This window comes from Sander vitreus, chromosome 10, assembly GCF_031162955.1.
Source record: "Sander vitreus isolate 19-12246 chromosome 10, sanVit1, whole genome shotgun sequence".
Classification (NCBI taxonomy): domain Eukaryota; kingdom Metazoa; phylum Chordata; class Actinopteri; order Perciformes; family Percidae; genus Sander; species Sander vitreus.
Window position 1 is genome coordinate 21,981,877 of NC_135864.1, and position 19,981 is coordinate 22,001,857.

A 19,981-nucleotide genomic window follows, 5' to 3' on the forward strand; every position below is an offset into this window, starting at 1 on the left:
AAATGAGAAGGTACAAAACAATATCTGCTGGGTTACTATGGGAATGTCCAGGTAAGAACATATCTGTGACCAGAATTTGAATGAATATAGGGAGGGAGGGAGGGGATTGTTTGTCCTATAGGCTAGTAGATATAGGTTCAGGCTGTTAATGGTTGAAGAGAAAAACGTTTCATCTTGTGTGAATTATAGATGGGTAAGAGGCAGTGAATGTGGGAGAAAACAGAAACTGGAGACAGTGGTTAAGAGAGAAAAACACAGCTGGGAGAAAAGCAAAATGCCATAGGAGAGAAAAATGTGTTTGTGTATGCACGTTTGTCATGAAAGAGAAGAAACGCCGAAGACGGGAACAAAAGGTAAGAGCAAGCAGGAGGAAATAAACAGCTTTTGCCAATGGCCTACATCGAAAGATCTTTTTCAGAAGATAGAACAAGGACCATTTCCTAAGTAATGAAACCAGTCAAGTCTTTGTGGGGTGTGTGTGTGTGTGTATGTTTTAAAAGGCATGTGTAAAAAAGGAATCAAGAAGAAAAAAGTGTTGGCTTTGAACTTTTTCGGCCTCCGCCTAAACCCACCCACTAGCCGGGCAGACGTGAGCTCCAGTACTTCTGTCCTCCTGTGTTTCCACCACTAGGCCTGCGACTCAAGCTAAACTTAGCACGGCTCTCAGACAAGGATTTCGCAATAGTCCCAAAGGCAGAGGGAACCAAGAGGTCGAGGAAGTTGATCGTTAATGTTTTAATGTATGATGTTTATCTTGGAAAACGCAAGTAGTTCACTGAACCAAAACAGACTGAGCAGGGGTTTGACACACTGCACATACGTCGGATGAAAACAAAGAAACAAATTGAGGGCGAGGGTTTTCTAACAATCTTTTGGATGGCCTGTTTGTATATTTCTAAAAAAAAAAATAAAAAAAAAAACACACAGCTTACATGGCTGTGAATCACTGTCACCCATTTAGAATAAACTCCTTAAATGAGCAAAATAGACAATGGGCTCTCACTTTAGGTCAAGACTGTGACTTGGGAGTACGAGCAGATATTTTTGCTGCGTTTCAACTGTAACAGGATACTGGCGAGCCACTGAACAGCCTCTATCCACTGTACCACCAACACACTATGCAATCTGAAGAAACATTTTCATCCAAGATGCTAATTAAAAAGTTCAAACGTTTGTTTGAGAACAGCAAACACAAAAATGCAAGCAGGTCACCTTTAAACCTCATTGAATCTTTGAACAAAAGCAGGCGTCATCTGTTATTTTGACATGAATGAATCAGTTCGTCAATCTATAAACTAACTTTCTGATGCAGCAAATGGCTCACTAGGCAGGAATACACATGACTTGCATTTCTTTCTTTTTTTTTATTCTTAACATACCAGCTCCAGGTTTTAATGCTGGCTGGTTTCAGCTTTTTAAACTGACCACATAAAGCGTCCTTAGCTCCTGGGTGAGACCTGCCTCGGCCTATAGCAACACAGCACAAAGGTGTTGAATCCATGGAATCACGTCCAAATCCAGGATGATGGACTGTACAGTGCGTTTACCCATAAGCACTTGCTCCTGCACTGCTCTCCCAAAAACTCTGACATGTTTACACAGACAACGTGATCTATCTAGTTGGGCTAAAAATAAATAAATAGGCGAAGTGTATATACCAAATCTTGTTAAGCGCATACAACAGGCATTTACACTAATCTGGCAGCACCAAGACATTTACATGCAAATTGTAGCACAATTCATAGTTTAAGACGGTAGTTGTGTCATATGGGTCACACTGACTTGACATGTGATGAATAAACATGTTTGATATTCAGGTTAATATCCAGAAAGATGTACAGGAAACATTGTATTCGCTGCACCGAAATGAGGTCAAATGACGGAATTTGTTGCCTTTTTTCGCCTATAGCAGCTTGCTGGGTTGTGTATGTAGAAACACCACTTTGCAACTAGCCCAATCCATGACCTTCCTGACAAATGAGCAAAAATAAAACTGCAAATGAAACCCCACAATAATTCATAAGTAATTCACATCTGTGAATTGGGTTATGACTTCTCCAAAACAAAGCTTATTTAGTCGGACATAAAGCTTCCAACATCAACGCAACCCTCACTGGGGCGCTCCCTGACTTATAGTGTCCTTTCCCATACAAATAACTTCCTTAAGGGGGAAAGAAGGGTCAAATGTAGGCTTCTAGTGGTGGCAGGGAGAACTTGTTGCATTGTGGGTAAGATGTAGCAATGTTAGTGCTCGTGAGCTAATGAGTTACTGCAGTTTCTGGTGTTTATTATGGTCAGTAGAGTTACTTTTAACACTGATGTAAAATGTGTGTTCAGGAATTAGTCTGAACGCTTCGTTTACCTCTTGTTGACAGTGAAGAAAACACATCCCCTTGTGAAAGACCAGAAATGCCTCTTTACTTCTTAACAGCAGAAATAAACTGGTCAACTGATGAATATTAACAACCAGATAATGCATTGGCCACGCTTTTCAGCTACATCTATGGGCTCTACAGTTCAAATACAGTTCAGAGCCACAGATCTTTAACATGCTAGCCAGGGTTGTATGTAAAGTGCATTTATCAGCATGAGAACTCATTTTCTCTCTGCAGTTGATTTACAATGTTTTGTCCACTTGCCTTCATTAAATTAGTTTTGGAGCCATTTATTACTGGACCATAACTGCACTGAACCTCCTACCTTTGTGTGTTTGATTGTTTTGCACTTTATGTCTGCTTTATTGTTTATACTTATGTATTAACTAGGTCTTGGACCTCCATTGAACCTGTTTGGTTAAACACAATAAAAGATCAGGGTTGAGTTTACATTACTTTTATTCTTTGGGTCATCATTTGTTAATTTTTATTATATTTCACTTTGTTTTACTGCCTTTTCTTTCCCCTGAAATTGCCATTTGTTGCCAACCAGTGTTTCCCCTATCATTATATGGGGGGGGAAGGCTCTGCCCGACTGACGAGGAATTATTGATTTCAGTCATTTGTTTTTTCATAATAAATTATATAGATCTTAAGAAATAAACTTGATATTTACGTTGAAATAACATCTCTTCATAATGTATAGCTCAAATATTGTTTTAAGTAGTATTTATTAAAATTATGGTTTGACAGACGAGCAAGCTGTGACTGCCAAGATATGACAAAGGGTACAAATTAAATCTTATTATTATTATTATCATCTTAGGCTGACATTGTAATCTGCAAGTGACTTAATCATGATAGCCTGCCCACATTATTTCATTTCCAAACATAGAGCAACAAAGGATCCCCAAACAGAATATGTAAGGGTTGGGCTTTAGCTTTAAAAGTACCCTGTGGAATGACGACTGTAAACTGTTTTAGTTACATTCAATGATACTCCCCAAAGTGCATGGTTTGTACCCTTAAGGCCTTATAAACATGTATAATGAATGTCTTACTTATGTTACTTACACTTATGTTTTCATACTAGAATGGGGAAAAAAGAAAAGAAAAATATATTTTGTGTATCATTTTGTGTATTGTTATTGATGACAAACAGTCTCTTCTTTTACAGCCACATTGTTATTTTTTTCGGGCACAAGCAACAACTTTTGCTTTCTGCAGTTAACTAGTTAGTTATGTGTATCACGTCTCCCCCATGCTCAGCGTGTACGTGCATCCTTGTCCGTGCACTGGTAGAGCACTAAATGCCAACAATTGATGGACATGTGCATCACAACATTGCTCTAAAGCACCACTAGTGTTCACAAACTCAACCTGGTACATTTTAATGTAAATGTACAAGATATCTTTAGATGTCTTAGGGGCAAAACGTTGGTCATCATGCTGGGTGTGCACGTTAGGGAGTTACAAGTTAAGGCACTGGGCTGTCAATCGGTGTCTCACTGCCCTGGCTGTTGTTCAGAACTCTATGCTGATTTCTGTCACACTTTTCTCATCTCTTTTCCGAAAACACACTGCCTATCATTGCTGGCAATACGGAGGAAAATGGAGTTCAGCAGGGAGCACAAACTGACTGCAGGACTGTGATTATTACAAAGAACTTGCGGGGGAAAGTCAATTTTCACACCCATGCACACCTGGTCAACTGCTGCAGAAAGCAACATGCCCACTGCATTGTCAAAAAAGTTACAAAAATACGAGCGAAAATAATCTTTATCGCTTTAAGACTACAAAAACTGTACATTATAAACCTTCAAAAGGTAAAATATCTGGCAGATATGTTCTACTGAATTGCAACAAATTGTACAGATGTACCTAATAAAGTTGATGTAATAGACAATTATGCTATGAAGGCGGCTTCTACAATCTTCAATGATTGTTTTGTCCATTTTCATCACATTACAGCTTTATTGACAAGAGAATAGAAGATATTAGCCTAAGTATGGTAGGCGGCATCAATAGCTTTCATTAATAATGATGACTTGTCTTACATCTTGCACTTGTTGTAGTTAGATCTGCTGGGCATGAATAGTTACTTACTTACAACAGGCTTGAAAAACAAAACAAAAAATCCCTAACCAAATAAAATACATTTTAAGTCGCCTTATTCAAATAATTAGGGGTTTTCACTATCAAGGTTTTTAACCAGATCACCCGAGCCCTTTAATATCTTCTGACACCAAGGCCCTATTTTAACGATCTAATCGCGTAAACGGCGTGAAGCGCATGGCACAGGTGCGTTTAGGGCCTGTCCAAATCCACTTTTGCTAGTTTGATGGCGGAAAAAAGGGCCCGTGCGCCAGGCACATGGTTCAAAAGGGTTGTACTTAGTGTCTTCATTAATTCATAGGTGTGTTTTGGGCGTAACATGCAACAAATCAGATTGTCATCTCCCATTCCCTTTAAATGCCAGGCGCGTTTGTACCTTGGCACTTTGCTATTATGATGGCGGATTTGCACCATAATATTTTTTATTTGTAATCTTTTGCATATTTGTGTGCTGCTGCACTTCCCTGTGTGTGTGTGTGTGTGTGTAACAAGCATAGTGTGCACGTGCTGTGCACGAGTCTAGGCGCATTTTACCAATTCGCTGTTAAAATAACAATGAAATGCTGCGCTATTGACTTTAGACCAGGTTTTTGTTGGTCACTGGCACGATCATTTCCCACTGCCTCAAGATAGCAATGCGCCAAGAATTCACATGAACACACCTCCCTGTAAGACCAGCACGCCCATGGGCGCAAAGATGGGCGCAAAGATGGGCGCAGGTGTCATAATTGTGCCATAATTCATCTTTAATTTGAAGGTGTTCACATCCACATCAGATTAACAACATGGATATTGTTGCCCTTTTCATAAACTGTACCCTAATTTATAGGGGTCTAAAATGTTTTGAAAAAATTAAAATAACCTCAAACAAAGACATTCATAATTGGTTGCAAATATTTTGCAATAAACAATTGCCTGGAGTCTACAACCCATAAGCATCACCAGATGCTTGACATCTTCACAGGCTTGGTATTTGGCTACTTTGTTCATACAGGGAATGAAGAGAGGCTGTCTTAATCTTCCTGCCACAACCGTTACATACGGACACTCCTCTCTTGCTCTCTCTCTCTGCTAATACTATAGGAGACCTCACAAATCAATATAACAAAACATGGTATTATCATCATCATTATTATGCAAGCTGTAACCGATCTTAAGCAAACGGATAACGTAAATTGTCAACTCTTCTGTTCTGAATAGTCAGGGAGAAAGGGGAGTAGTATGAGATTAGCCATTAGCCGTTCAACACAGACTCTCTACATGCTGTGTGGAGGCTCAAGCGTGTTGCAGCGTTAATCTGCCCGGTAATGTCCGTAAGCCTAAATGAGGCCAGGACACCCAGCCCTAATGGATTAATCTACAAAAACCTTCTTACACCTAGATTACAAGTTCTAATCAAACTAGTTTACCCAAATCACTTTCAAACTGTGTGCCGATTTGACACTCGCAGAACCGGCGGGTTCTCTATTGCCATTTCAGCCTTAGGCCTTATACAAAATAAGACCTCAACTATTGTTGGGATTTAAAAAGGGGGGGTGTTACGTAAAGTTAGTGTATGTAGTTAAAGCACAAATCAAGACAGTTTGGAGGACAAATAGGTGTGGCCGATGAGATACCTGTCAGCTATAAAAAAAAAAAAAATTAAAAAAAAAATGTGTCAAGTTAAGCTGAATTAAGTTAAGACGAAGCAGTCATACCTGCAGCTTCCAGCAGAGCTTCAAGTCGAGCCTGTGTTTCTGGATCAACAGTCCTCAAATCTACTCCATCTGTGGCGCTGGACAGAAGCAACTCTGACGCTGTCTTCATGATGGGGTTATCCAGGTCCTCCTGGTCCAAAATGAATGACTCCACCTAGAAGTGGTAGAGGGGAGGGTAAAAGAGCAATCATTAGCCGTTTGTCAGTGGTTTTCGTGTTCATTTCTGATCAACAACTGGAATTTATCTAAAGTCAAGACCTTGAACAATATTTGTAATATAGAATAGCTCGTGAATAAGTGCGAAAACGTGTATTATATTGCTTAAAACATCACTTATTTCCATTATTCTGTATAGAAGTGGCATGTTGCCTCTGTTTATTTACGGTTTCTTTCACCAGGAGGGAAAGCGAAAAGGAGCACAGGGATAGGAGAGTCAAGGCACAGGAAATGCTATGGCCAGGAATTAAAACCCCTGCACACATGGTGAGATTCAGCTGAGAGTCAGCTGCCCAAGTACAGCAGCACAGTCTTATACCTGAGCGTTGGCAATCATGTATTACAAACATTTTATTTCACCCCAAAAACCCCAAGTGAGTCAACATAAGAAAACAAACTTTACTAAATCAACAATGTTTTATTTACTTCCATGTGTAGCTGCAGTGTCAATTCATTAATATTTTAACCATATAAAATTACAGCTTTATTCACATATGTTACTGTACGGTAGTTTACAGATGAAAATAATGATTACATGTTTTTCATCTGATGACAATTAAAAATTGAGGAATGTTCTAAAAATAGAACATTACCAAACAATTATTAATGTAAACAAATGCCAAAAAAAAAAGTTAAAGCTGACTTATAAATATTTAGCCAATTGTTTCAAATTTTAGAGGTGGAACTTTAGTAACTTCTTAGTTGCACCACAGGTAGTAGTGTAAATTACTCATGACATATTCAGGTACACAGGTGGAGTACATCAAAGTATCTCCATAAACCTATGCAATAAAAAAATAACACAGCCAATATAAGAAATTTAAGTAGACTGTACAGAGAGGCTAACTTAAAACTACAGATTAGAGCTTTTAATAATAATTTAAAAAAAACTCAAACTCTCCTTAAAGATAAAACTTTGTTATGAGAAAAGTATTTTGGTTTTCATCTAAAGGAACATCCTGTTGGCACCTGGGTATATTGAACCCCTATTTACAGTGTACCGATGACCTGTTCTTCCTAAGTGCAACATTATGTTATGTCTTGAGAATCTTTAAAGTCAATCATTCATCCTGTATAGGAGACCTGGTATGGTGGGAATGACACATTTGACAGACATTACACTAAGTCTGCCTACCTAGAGGGTTAGAATTTTAAACAATTAAGATTTTAAATAAATTAGAAACATTCACATCACTCAACAGTTTGCAAAACCACCTTTGACAAAAAACTGACAATCCCCGTCTATGTCCATCCATAAGCTGCAGCCGGCACGCAGGGCCTGGCGCATAGAGCATATGTTGGGAGAGTCGGCATTCAGCAATTTAGAGGAATTCAGCTATACCATAGGAACGCAGAGCAAAACAACCCATGGGGGATGTAGTTCTACTAAGGCCTTTATAATCAACAATGGACATCAGTCTCCCCTATTAATGAACTACAGTTCCCAGAGTGTTGGTATCCAGAGAGCTGGAAAGGCCTAGAATGGCATCTGCTTAATCCTGGGGCTCAGATTTTAGCTACTGCCCAGAGCAGCGAGTTCTCCTCTGGAGTAAAACACCACAACAAATGCTCCCTTTCAGGCTTATATAGTAGGCTGGGTGAGATAAGAAACATGACACGGAGGACACATTTGCAATCTGATTCAATTACAATGCGCAAGATGCAATTGTCAAACTTGATATTATCTCCTCCTGCTACTACACAGCTGATGCTCAGACAAAAATGGCCATGCTATATTGACATTGGTAAGCTGACATTCTTAAAGGCATGGCTGTAGTATGTTTCAGACAGATGCCACTTTGGTCAGATATTAGTTAAGTATAATAGAGACAGCTCAACAGGTAATGTGCATTGCTCAGCTCCTTGATTTACAGCGTTTCTGACAGTAAATACTGCATCATCTTTTAGATGACATTGAATATTACGTTAGAATTAAAATGTCATTAATCTGAGACCTTTGATACGTTTGTGCAAATCACATATTTGCTTTCTAGCAGTCTGATCGGTCGCGATTCCTGTGTCTGCTGCAGTCATATGACATGGTAAACTCGATTACACGACAATATCATGGCTGAGAAGTCTGAATATCTTAATGATGACAGCTCACATTGGACAAGACATGCCGTAAAAGTGGTTTGGTTATGACATAGTAACCTTTTGAATATTTTGTGAAAATTCCTCAGTGAAAGGTTGTGTCACATTATTGTCCATCTACAAAGGTGATGTTTAGGTGACTTTGAAATTAGTGCTGTAGCGACAAATATTTTGTATAGTTTATGTATCCATCTGAGCTAATATAAAACGTGTCTAAAGTATGTTAAGCTGAGGAGTAGATGCCATCACACCTGTCCCCGTGTGTGCTGCCAGCACATGGAAAGTTGGACAACCCTCAACTTGAACTCTAGCTGCTCTCAATTGTGACAACGCAAATCAAGTTAACAGTACTGGTTGGCTGCCTAGTCGAAAGAGGTGAAGGATGAAAAAAGTGGTTTATTTGTCAACACCGACGGTCCAAAAGTAGAGGAGTTCTGCGAGGAAAAGCATAATCTATACGTATCGAAAAGTTAGCTGAGGGACGATCGAAGTTAACGTTAATTTACATGATTTGGAAAAGTGACGTAATTGCACCACAACTACGACATGGCAGATAGTTAGCTGGCCGTGTGAGTCCCTGGGTTCACGGGCATCTTCCATTTGCTGTGGCTGGAAAGCTGTTGAAAGAGCTGCAAACTTGTGATGGGTGTTGCGAGACGGCACCGAACGAGGCCGTCGTCTCTTCCACCCGAGCTAGGCCGTGGTCACAGCCTGCGCTGCATAAATAAAACATTTCAGCTGCTCAGCGTGAACAACTGCTCGTGCCTCACCAAACATTATCGACATCAGACACCCCATAAGCACCTGAACTGGCAAGAGGTGTTGTTTGATTAAAGTGCAGGCTTATTTTACGTAATTTCAGCGGCCTGGGAGGGGGTGGTTGCCAACTGCGAGCTAATTGGCTAGCTAGCCGCCAGCTCGCGCTAGAAGAGGAATGTTGCCTAGCTCTCTGGTTAGCTTAGCTTACTAGCTTAGCCTAGCGTAGCTACCTCTGAAACCTCGTCTTCGTCGCTGCCGGATCCTGGACCCGAGGAGAGGACGGCCGCAGCCGCTAGTTTGAAATCCAGTCTTTCTGCTGCAGGCCCACCTGGTTCGCCGTACAAACGTACTTTCTTTCCACCTACACCAATTCCAATGCCCCCTAGTCCGACTCCTCCTGATGTCGCTCCTACCCCCATCCCTGCCACTGGGGAGCGAGGAGTCACCGAGTCAATCTCGTCCTCGAAGCCGTCCGTCAGCATTGCCGTCCCGGCTACTGCATCCTGCATACTTATGTTCACGATACGTGTGTTCACGAGCTAGTTGTTGACTTAAACGTCCGTCCAGTCCCTTTTTTTAGGATATTTGCGTGATTTTACTTCAGGGAATCCAGAAACTCTCCCGAAGCGAGGGTTGAGGAGGATCTCTTTCCCCCAGCCATTAACTTTCTAACAACCTAACCCGATACGCACTGTTTCTGAGAATGGCCGCCTCTGTAGAAAATCCCGATACCCCTATTGGTTGAACAGAAAAAAGCTCTGTTTTCAATTGGTCGAAGTTAATGCTTGTCAAACTTGAGACCGCAACGTCATGTTAGGTTTACCAATATCACGAGGCTGTAGAACGAACGTCAAGACTTGACATGGTAGGCCAACTTAACTGGTAGCTAGCTTTACTAGTTCATGTAAACTCTTATTGGGAAATCACGTATGTAAAAGGCCTACAGTGAGAGTCAATTGATACCTGTTGTTCATTTTAATCACGCATTTTATGTAATTTAGAATGACAATGAATATCAGTAAATAGCTCAACGTCACAAATTAAATATGTAACTGGCTTTATTGTGTTAGTGAGGATTTAGATGAATAAGATTAGAATTTGAAGAAATAAAGGAGTATCTTTTAAGGGGCAATGACATGAGACAAAACATAAACCCGCACACAGAAAAACAAGAAAAAAACAATGGTCACTCTGAATCATAATCACACTTGTTTGATGTTTTGCTGCAAATAAGCAACACGCAATTCTATTATATTATTTAACCTATTGTGAAGGCCTAGGTATCTTAGGTAATAGAGACAGTAATACACAGGAGTTTCATCAGTGACTTCACCCACAAAAATCAAGAACTTAATTTCTAAACCACTGGAATATACACACTTCCTCGAAGTGGCCCTCTGGTGCAAAAAAATAATGTTAAAGTACTCACAAATTTAAAAGTCTTTACTTTGACCCCAGTGAGTGAATTTGGTTTGAACTTTGCATAACAACCACCGACTTTCTTGACTGTCCATCATGAACCATGAAAACCAATTGGCCCTGAGTGAAAATTGCCTCACTCAACAAAGTTCCTAAAATGCCTTTGCTTTTTATATGTTATTATTACTTATATGTTTATTATCAGGTAAGGGAAAATGGCTGTGCTAAAAGAGGTGTATTTCATTGATGAAAACACTTTTTTGGTTGAACTCTTGCGATTGCGTAATCAAACAGTGTCAGGTCTCATTGCAATGATTCTGGTTTCTTCCTAGGAAATGGGTAATGCTTAAAAAAATACGTCTAGGCTATCTGGATTCTGTGAGACTTAAAACACTAAATAACATCAGTAAATGGCTTCAGCTTTTTGCAGTAAAATGTAGCAAACTAACACATTGACACTCTATCCTTATAATTATTATGTGTGACCATCCATGTTCTTTTAAAAATCATGTGTTTCATATTCATACATGTACCTGTATTGGAATATCTATTTGAATCCTTAACTTAAGTAATAAGCAGCAATATTGCAGTATAAAAGTACCCCATGAGAACTCCTGTACTTGAAAGTTTGCTAACGTAAAAGTAAACATGTCTATTACCTAAACTCTACCTTAGAATCCAACGTAAATGCACTGTAGAATGTGAAATTAATAATTCATTAATAGTGACCTAGCAGTATTTTAATGATGGTCCAGGCAGTGGTAACTCTAATATACTTTTGCGGAGTGAAACGTTTCCAACTAAAATGATATTAGGAATATATATATATATATATATATATATAAAGCACAAAATAAAAACCCAGGATTTTCTACCTCTGGGATACACAAATGAATTTCCTGGAGGTTACGATTATTATAATGCCATTGGCCACTAAACAGCTTCTCTAAAGCAGGAGGAGGTGAAGTGCCTTGCTTGAGGGCACTGCTGAAGTTGCTGAAGGAAGGGAAACTGCATCAATCCTTACAAACTGCGTCAATCCTTACAAAGGGTTTCAACATGTATATGTGGCTTACTTTTATTACTTGCTGCCGGTTCACATCTGTATGATGATGACTGATGATGACTGATGATCATTCAGTCACATTTGTCACCAAAACCAACAACCAAGGCTAAATAAGCTTAACTAGATTACTATTACACATCATCATATTAATCATCATCTTCATCATCATCACAACAACTCCAAAATCTATGAGTTGTCTTACTAAGTGGGTTTTAGCTACAAGTTTTTTGTTTTTTTTTTGGCTTTAATAAGCAAGCTTCTTTTAGCCTTGTTGTTGCCTAAGGATACATATTCTACTTTAAAAGAAGATGAAAAGCGTGACAAGTTACTGACCACTGTAAACAGGGTCAATTGGATATGAAGGCCAGAGATGCACCCGGCCAGCCCAGGGCCTCATGCGCAACGTCATAATTTTTGGGCGTGGACGCAGGCCAGTCGGAAGTGATTGGTTATTCAGCTGGGGTTGCCAGGTTTGTATAAAAACCCCACACATTCTGTCTATTTGAACAGTCTACTGATTTGAACATACTAGTGCAGTAGCTACCCCTTCAAAACGTACCTGTTCGGTACAGGACGATGGCTTGACCTCCGGTAGGCCTATTGCTGCTTGCAGCTTTCTCCAGAACCATTGTACCCTGAAATAACTTACAGAAGGCCACAAAAGCACTAAGGCCTAATATGCAACCCCACTGTAAACTACTGACTTACTTCTACTTCACAGGAAAACATTGTACTACTACATTTACCTGACAGAAAAATGTTACTAGTTACGTTGCAGATTCAAATTGTACTCACAAAATATCACAATTAAAATTTAATGTATTTTTTTTCATTAAACTTTTTAGAATTATAGCCTATTAAGAGTTAAAAGCTCCACCTTACGGACATTAAAGCTGGGGCGGCAGTTTTATTTTTGGTGTTGTTGGGCAAAAGTTACACAATAATCTTTCAGCATATTGTATTTCAAGTGTTTTGAGAGAGGACTAGACTTCTGCACCTCCTCCTTGGCTCTGTTTTCAGGCTGTTGAAAATCTAGCCTGTGACTGGAGACTGTGGCCAATCACAGGTCATTTCAGAGAGAGAGAGCCTTTACAAAGAAAACGGGACAGTGCCATCGGGATGAAATGAATGATCACTCTAAATGTTACTGTATGAAGCTGGTGCCCGAGCTCACCTAATGGGAGGAGCTAGACAGAGCTGCAGGAAGAGGTCACATTCTACTTCAAATTCTGGCGTTTTTTTGTTTTTGTAAATTGAAGTTTGAACATTGTGCTGATAATTCCTCTCTTCAAATATTTACTTTAAGTAAACATTTGAATGCAGGACTTGTAGCCTATTTTGCGGTTTACTACTTTTACCTATACTTACCTTTTACTTCAGGAAAAAATTTGTACTTCTACCACTGTCAATTATACCAGTGGTGGAAAAAGTATTCAGATCCTTTACTTTAACAAAAGTACTAATACCACACAAAAGTCCTGCATTGAAAATGTTACTTAAGTAAAAGTATGTAAGTATCATCAGCAAAAGTACTCAATGCAGAAAACTCACATTTTAGAAACTGGACACAGTGTTTAATCGTCTAAATATTTCAGCTGTATATGCCTATATATTGTTGGGTAGTTTAATTTACAATAAAACATTGTTTTTTATAAACTTAAATTGTTTTGTGAGCAAAAATCTTAATTTGTAAGTAACTAAAGCTGTCAGATTAATGTAATGGAGTAGAAAGTACAATATTTCCCTCTGAAATGTAGTGGATTAGAAGTGGAAAGTGGCATGAAAAGAAAAGACATAAACTAAGTAAAGTACAAGTACCTCAAATTTGTAGTTAAGTACAGTACTTGAGTAAATATACTTAGTTACAGTCCACCACTGGTCAATACCAACATTCCCAGTTAGAGAAAGGGTGAAAAGTAAAATAAGACGCTGTATTCTAGTCTCGCCAAACAATTTTGTCATTTTAGTCATACTGATTTCACATAAAGATTTTATCTGATATATCTTATCATTATCTGAAAAACACAGGTGCCTACTGTAATATTCTCACTTCACATCAAGATAAACTGTCCTGCTACAGACCTTAGACTGTTAATATTACAGTCAATGCTACAGATGTGAAGTAGCCTAATCACAGACCTTTGCCTCATTCATGGACACATGGCAGTGTATTATTGGAACTTGATACAATTCAAAACACAGCAAGATACTACTATTGGTAACAATAGTATTTAAATAGTTTGATGATGATGAATAACGTGATTGTGTTTCAATTTGAAACAGAGGGTTCTCTCCCATCCCGGAATGCTGCGTGGAGGAAGGTCTGGCAACGCGAGAGTATGTAGTCCCCGAAAGGGGGATAGTTGGAGAGGTCTGGCAACCCAGCGCAAGGTTTCAGCTGCATCACGCAGAACTGGTCATACAAACTCGTGTTGTATCTACGCTTGTATCAGGTAAATTGATTAATGCGACTATTGTTTAATGTTCCTTACCTAAACGCAATGCTAACTTTTCATACTTTAACAGCATAACATAGCTGCCGGTGTGTGAATCAGATTATAATATAATACCGTTATTTAGCGAATGCTAGCGTCAGAGCTAGCTACCTAAGTGTTAACGCTGATAACATGGCGCCGGGTGAGAGGGCCGCTTTGTTCCTGTGTCTGGGTGCGGTAGTGAGCGTGCTGAAGGCTAGCTACGCATCCTGTCGAAAACGAATGCGGTCCCAATGTATTTACTCATAATGTGGCTTCTGCTAACTCTTAACGTACAACATAGCTATATCCAAACGCTTCAACGCCAGAAATGTTATGGGATGAAAGCAACTTAGCTGCACATAGTTGTGTCGCTAACGTGAGCTAGGAACGACTCCGGTTCGCGCTTTTTATAAAGTGGTCGGTTTTTCGCGAGGGAGAGTTGGGAATAAGGCAATTGTGACAACTGCTTGCGATTTTTGTTTTTAGACGGCAACTTTCTTTGTAGCAGGGAAAAGCCACGAAATCCAAGTTTTTGTTTTGTTTTAACGTTAGCATACATGCTAACATTTAGCACAATCAAACGGCCTCAAGATGGCGCTGCCAACTAATTTACATTATTCTATGCAACTCACTACAAGACGCCTGTGTAGAAGTTGAAGATGTTGAACCTTTTTACCCTGTAAAAGGTAAACCGCGAATAAAACGGCGTCTGAAAGATTTTTAGTTTCAGTGTAGCGAGAAAACTCACTATTTTAGTCCAATAAAGTAATACCTTAGCCTATTTCACCAATATAGTAACTTTATAACGTTAACGTTACATGCAACATACCAGTAAATTCCTCGGATGTAGGGATCCATGTGAAGCAGGACACTGAGAAAAGTGCTGACATGGAACAAAGAAAATTCAGAAAATAAACTACATGAGGAAAATCGGCACATACACTTGCTTTATATCGTGATAAATAATACCATGACAGAAGATTGTATCCATACCGCCCACCTGTACAGGCACCAGTGACCTCTGGTTTGAAGGCATTATCTATATAGTAATATGTGCTAATCTCGCATACTTAGGATAATATAGATTTATTTTTTTGCAGGGATTGTGACAGTCATGGCTGATGAGGGATACGTAGTACGCATCAGGGGTCTCCCTTGGTCCTGCTCAGTGGATGAAGTACAGAGGTTTTTCTCAGGTAGGTATTTCTATATATATATTACAATGTTTAAGAATATACTTTAGCAATCAGAAGTGATTTGATAATATAACTATCATATGCAGATTGCAAAGTCATCAGCAATGGAGGTGGCATCCACTTCACCTACACAAGAGAGGGTCGTCCCAGCGGAGAGGCATTTGTCGAGTTGGAGACCGAGGAAGACCTGAAGATTGCTGTGAAGAAGGACAGAGAAACTATGGGTCACAGATATGTAGAGGGTGTGTACAACCGCTTACAACTCCGTTTTGTGAATTGTCTCAACTTCATGCTGCGATAGCTGATTGTTCTATGTCCTATGATGCAGTTTTTAAATCCAACAATGTGGAGATGGACTGGGTCATGAAGCACACAGGTCCAAACTGTCCAGAAACGGCAGGAGACGGGCTCGTCCGGCTCCGAGGCCTTCCTTTTGGCTGCAGCAAGGAGGAGATCGTCCAGTTTTTCTCAGGTAAGAAAAAGCCTTGCTCAGTGTTTTAATTGTTAACTTGCCTCAATGTAAGTCGGTGATACGTATTTTATTTTTTATCTTCCTTTTCTTGTTTCTCCTATGGACACTTGCCAATTCTTCATCTGATTTTACAAAGACGCCAATATGCCATTGGAAAATGTTTATAACCTACTGTATGTTATTACATCGTAGCATAGTAAAATTCCTCTTTTGGGATTTGTTATCGGTGAGGAAATGACGCCAGAAAAGGAAGCTAGTTAGAATTTTTAAAAGGAGGAATTATTTGAAGACTTTGTTTAGCTCAATGGCAGAACTCTGTTAATGCAAGCACCCTTTCCCATCTTTGCCTATCCTATCCATCTGAAGCCCATTTTCATCACTTTTTTTTTTTTTCTTTCTCTTTGATTGGTCTGATTGTAAAACGGTGTAGTGAAATGTTTAAGTTGTCTGTGCCTACTGGTAATTAACTGATGGGTCTTACTCATCACTGATTAAGAGTCTCTTACCCCAGTATCATTGTTTCCTTTTCCCCCCATTTACTCACACCCTTGTCATTTAAATACATTTTTGTTATAATAGATAGATAGATAGCTAGCTAGCTAGATAGATAGCTAGCAAGTCTTACATTAGTTTCTAATGAGCAAACAGTAATTTTAACTCATGTCACCCACCTGGATCTTTTTCTCTCTTCATCAACACACCAATACTAGCCCGATGTCCCGCACAGTGCCCTTTTCCATATTCTTCCTCTGTCCTCTCATTTCTATTTTATCCCCAAAATACAGTAAACATAAGTTGTTTAAATGGCCAGTCATTGATTAAAAACTGACCTGGTATGTGTGATGATGTATAGAGTTTTCCATAAGTTTTATCTCTCTCTTTAGAGAAAGTTCTCTCTGTGATTGGGCATGTGATTTAATATGTCCCCTGCTGGGGTTATCTGTCCTTGGGTTGAAGGGTTGGAAATCGTGCCAAATGGGATAACATTGCCGGTGGACATCCAGGGGAGGAGTACGGGGGAGGCCTTCGTGCAGTTTGCTTCACAGGATATAGCTGAAAAGGCTCTAAAGAAACACAAGGAAAGAATAGGGCACAGGTGGGGATGGTTGGTTGGTTGGCTGGATAAGTTGCTTTTCTTATGGTGTGCACCCTCAACATCTGAACCAAATGCAAAACGGACACAACATTAACCTTGGCTAATTTAAGCATATGTAATGTTTACCACACATGCATACACAAGTTTCCATGTTAGACTCAAATACGCCACACATTCACTATGTTCAATGGGAAGATTAATGCTTGGGCACCATTCACAAGTATGACACGAATCGTGAATTAGAGTACATGCTTAATTTTGAGAACAAATGGTGTCTCAGCACTAAACATCAGTCATGGTTGTTGATAAATGGTAAGGAGTCTCCCTGGTGGTAAAATCAGAGGGCCACTGTACACATGGATCTGGAGCCCACTGTCACAGGTAATGCTTATAGAGTGAGTTGCAGAAGGGCTGGAGCCCTCTCTGTCCCTCTAAAACCAGTACAATGGCTGTCATGGCAAGGACACAGGACGCTCTATTGAATCAGAGATAGTGTTAAAAGTTAATAAGGCCCTTCTCAATTTGGACAGCTTAATTTTTGCAACTCAGTTAATACGTTGTTCTTTTTCTCTAAACTATCACTAAGCACTCAAAGATATTACTACCTATGGACTACACCATGACAGCATCTGCATAGCCCAGTTTCTTTATTGTTGAGCAAATGCAGCCTTGCCCGGTCCATTCTCCATGCCCTCATTGTGGTATCTCTATGCTCTTAGGTACATTGAGATCTTCAAGAGTAGCCGCGCTGAGGTGCGGACACATTACGAACCCCAGCGAAAGCCCATGGGCATGCAGAGACCCGGCCCCTATGACCGGCCCTCTGGTGGCCGCGGCTACAACATGATGGGCCGAGGGGGATCCTATGACAGAATGCGTCGCGGAGGCTACGGAGGAGGAGGTGGGTGTCGAGCGGACTGAAGCTCTTTAACCTGTGCAATTGTTTCAGATAATCGCCCACCCTATGTCCCTTCATGCTGACACTGTGCGATACAATGAAATGGATAATCTGATTAGGACGTAAAGTCCTCGCAAGACCTCGTGTTAATCTCAATTCCATGTATTCAGGTGTATCAGATGGACGGTATGGCGATGGCGGCTCTTCCTTCCAGAGCACAACAGGCCACTGTGTCCACATGAGGGGCCTGCCGTACAGAGCCTCAGAGACAGACATCTACAATGTAAGTCAGAGGAGCTACTGCAAATGATCTGCAAAACGACTGGATTGCTGACATTTTCTTTACTCGGTGCATATTGCTGATGTTAAGGCTGCACTTTTACACAAATGTGTTAATTTGTCGTCGTTTGTATGTCTTAGTTCTTCTCGCCATTGAATCCAGTGCGGGTCCATATTGAGATCGGCCCAGATGGCAGGGTAACCGGGGAGGCAGATGTAGAGTTTGCAACACACGAGGATGCTGTGGCAGCCATGTCCAAAGACAAAGCTAACATGCGTAAGTTTTAAAATAAGTGGCTTTACCACGTGCCCCCCCCGTATATGTAGATGTTCTTAATGATGTTCACGGTTTGTCTCTCTCTCCCGCTCAGAGCACCGCTATGTGGAGCTGTTCTTGAACTCAACAGCAGGCGGCAGTAACGGAGCGTATAGCAGCCAGATGATGGGTGGCATGGGTGAGTTTCAGTAATGGGATGTTGCGAGACTAGTGGCGTTGCACAAAATGTTTTTGGCCTTGATGCTTGGGCAAGCAATGGCTTCACAAAATCAGCACCACAGTACATCATCTAGGTAATAATTACCATTTTGTAACGTCCCACTGAACCCGATGTGATCTGTCCTCCCTACAGGGAACCAGTCGTCTTACAGCGGTGGTCAGCTGAGCTCAGGCTACTCTGGTGGATACAGCAGTCAGGGCAATATGGGCGGCTACAGTGATTACAGTGAGTGTCTTCTACATCCACCCTAAAGTACAACCTGCTGTCGTCAAACCTATTTGTGGCACTAAAGTATTAATATGCACCACAGAGAAGCCTTTGTACAAAACTTTGGCATGATTTGTTCTTCCTTGAAGGACAGAAATGCAGTGTTTCTTTGTATGACTCCTTGAGGAACTCCTCGGTCCTATTGTGTGTATTCTCCGTCTCTTGTTAGGTAACCAGGGCGGAATGGGAAGCAGTTACTACGGCGGCGGCGGTGGCGGCGGAGGAGGAAGCAGAGGCTCTATGAATGGACTGGGCGGGGGATGGGGAATGTAGATTTTTCTTTCTTAATTTGATGTTATTTTTTTTAAACTCAGCATTTTGCTGGCAGGACTGGAAACGCAAGTCTCACCTAGTAAACATAGGGTAGGGTCAGGTGAGGTTAAAATATTGAGGGGGTAGGGTTTGTATTTTTTTTAAGTATGTATATGATCTTCAGAGAGAAGTAAGATCATCTGGTGTCACAATGAGTGTCAGAAATGCTGTTTCTTCCCCATTCCTCACAGATTTGACACATAACCGAAACAATGCTTTAAATTTTCATTTCCAGGAAGTGTGCCGTTTTTGTGTTATTTGTTCTTCAAAACCTGGCTGTTCCCCAAGGTTTACTCATCCTGTACTGGTGGCATTTAACATTAGTTTCAATGTGTGAGTGCATGAACAAAGAAGTCCGAAAGTATCTGGTATCTTCTGGTGTTTATAACCGTTTCACCGTCTACATAGTGTTTAGTCTTTTTTATTTCCAGTCAAAAATGTTTGAATGAATTTAGGACTTCACATGATCAGAGCATGTTTTGTTTTCTTAAAGTGTGACTGTTAGTTCTTTTTTTTTTTGTGGCTGAGGGCTATGTCAAGGGCAAGTGAATTTAAAATCTGCTGACACGAAGGTTTCTACTGCTTCAAATGCTATTTGTATTTCCTGTGCACAAAGTGAATAAACTAGTCTGGAATATCTAATTGAAACAAGCATTGCAAAAAAAGGAGGCTTTATTCATTTATCAAATATTTCGGATTAAAAAAAACTTTTGGTCACCATTCCCACATCAATTAGGAAAATGGTT

General features: G+C 40.1%; 2 protein-coding genes across 8 annotated transcripts in view; one reads left to right on the top strand and one right to left on the bottom strand.

The window, feature by feature from the left end:
* The window catches only part of ankhd1 (ankyrin repeat and KH domain containing 1), a 29,660-nt gene extending 19,718 nt beyond the window's left edge, over window positions 1-9,942 (bottom strand). For 6 of the 7 annotated variants that reach the window (XM_078260925.1, XM_078260924.1, XM_078260923.1 and 3 more), the window contains exons 1-2: window positions 9,487-9,942; window positions 6,188-6,341 (exon numbers count right to left, since the gene is read on the bottom strand). In XM_078260925.1, the coding sequence (XP_078117051.1) occupies window positions 6,188-6,341; window positions 9,487-9,765 (433 nt within the window). In that variant the 5' untranslated portion in view covers window positions 9,766-9,942. The remainder of the gene's footprint in view (window positions 1-6,187; window positions 6,342-9,486) is intronic. The other variant, XM_078260926.1, reaches the window with a different exon arrangement.
* A 4,143-nt stretch (window positions 9,943-14,085) lies between these two features.
* On the top strand, window positions 14,086-19,887 carry hnrnph1 (heterogeneous nuclear ribonucleoprotein H1). The gene is made up of 11 exons (XM_078260929.1): window positions 14,086-14,194; window positions 15,319-15,414; window positions 15,501-15,656; window positions 15,743-15,886; window positions 16,844-16,982; window positions 17,702-17,883; window positions 18,051-18,163; window positions 18,301-18,436; window positions 18,531-18,614; window positions 18,789-18,881; window positions 19,093-19,887. Exons 2-11 carry the CDS (start codon window positions 15,333-15,335, stop codon window positions 19,194-19,196), a joined length of 1,233 nt encoding a protein of 410 aa, XP_078117055.1. The 5' UTR covers window positions 14,086-14,194; window positions 15,319-15,332; the 3' UTR covers window positions 19,197-19,887.
* The last annotated feature ends 94 nt before the right edge of the window (window positions 19,888-19,981 follow it).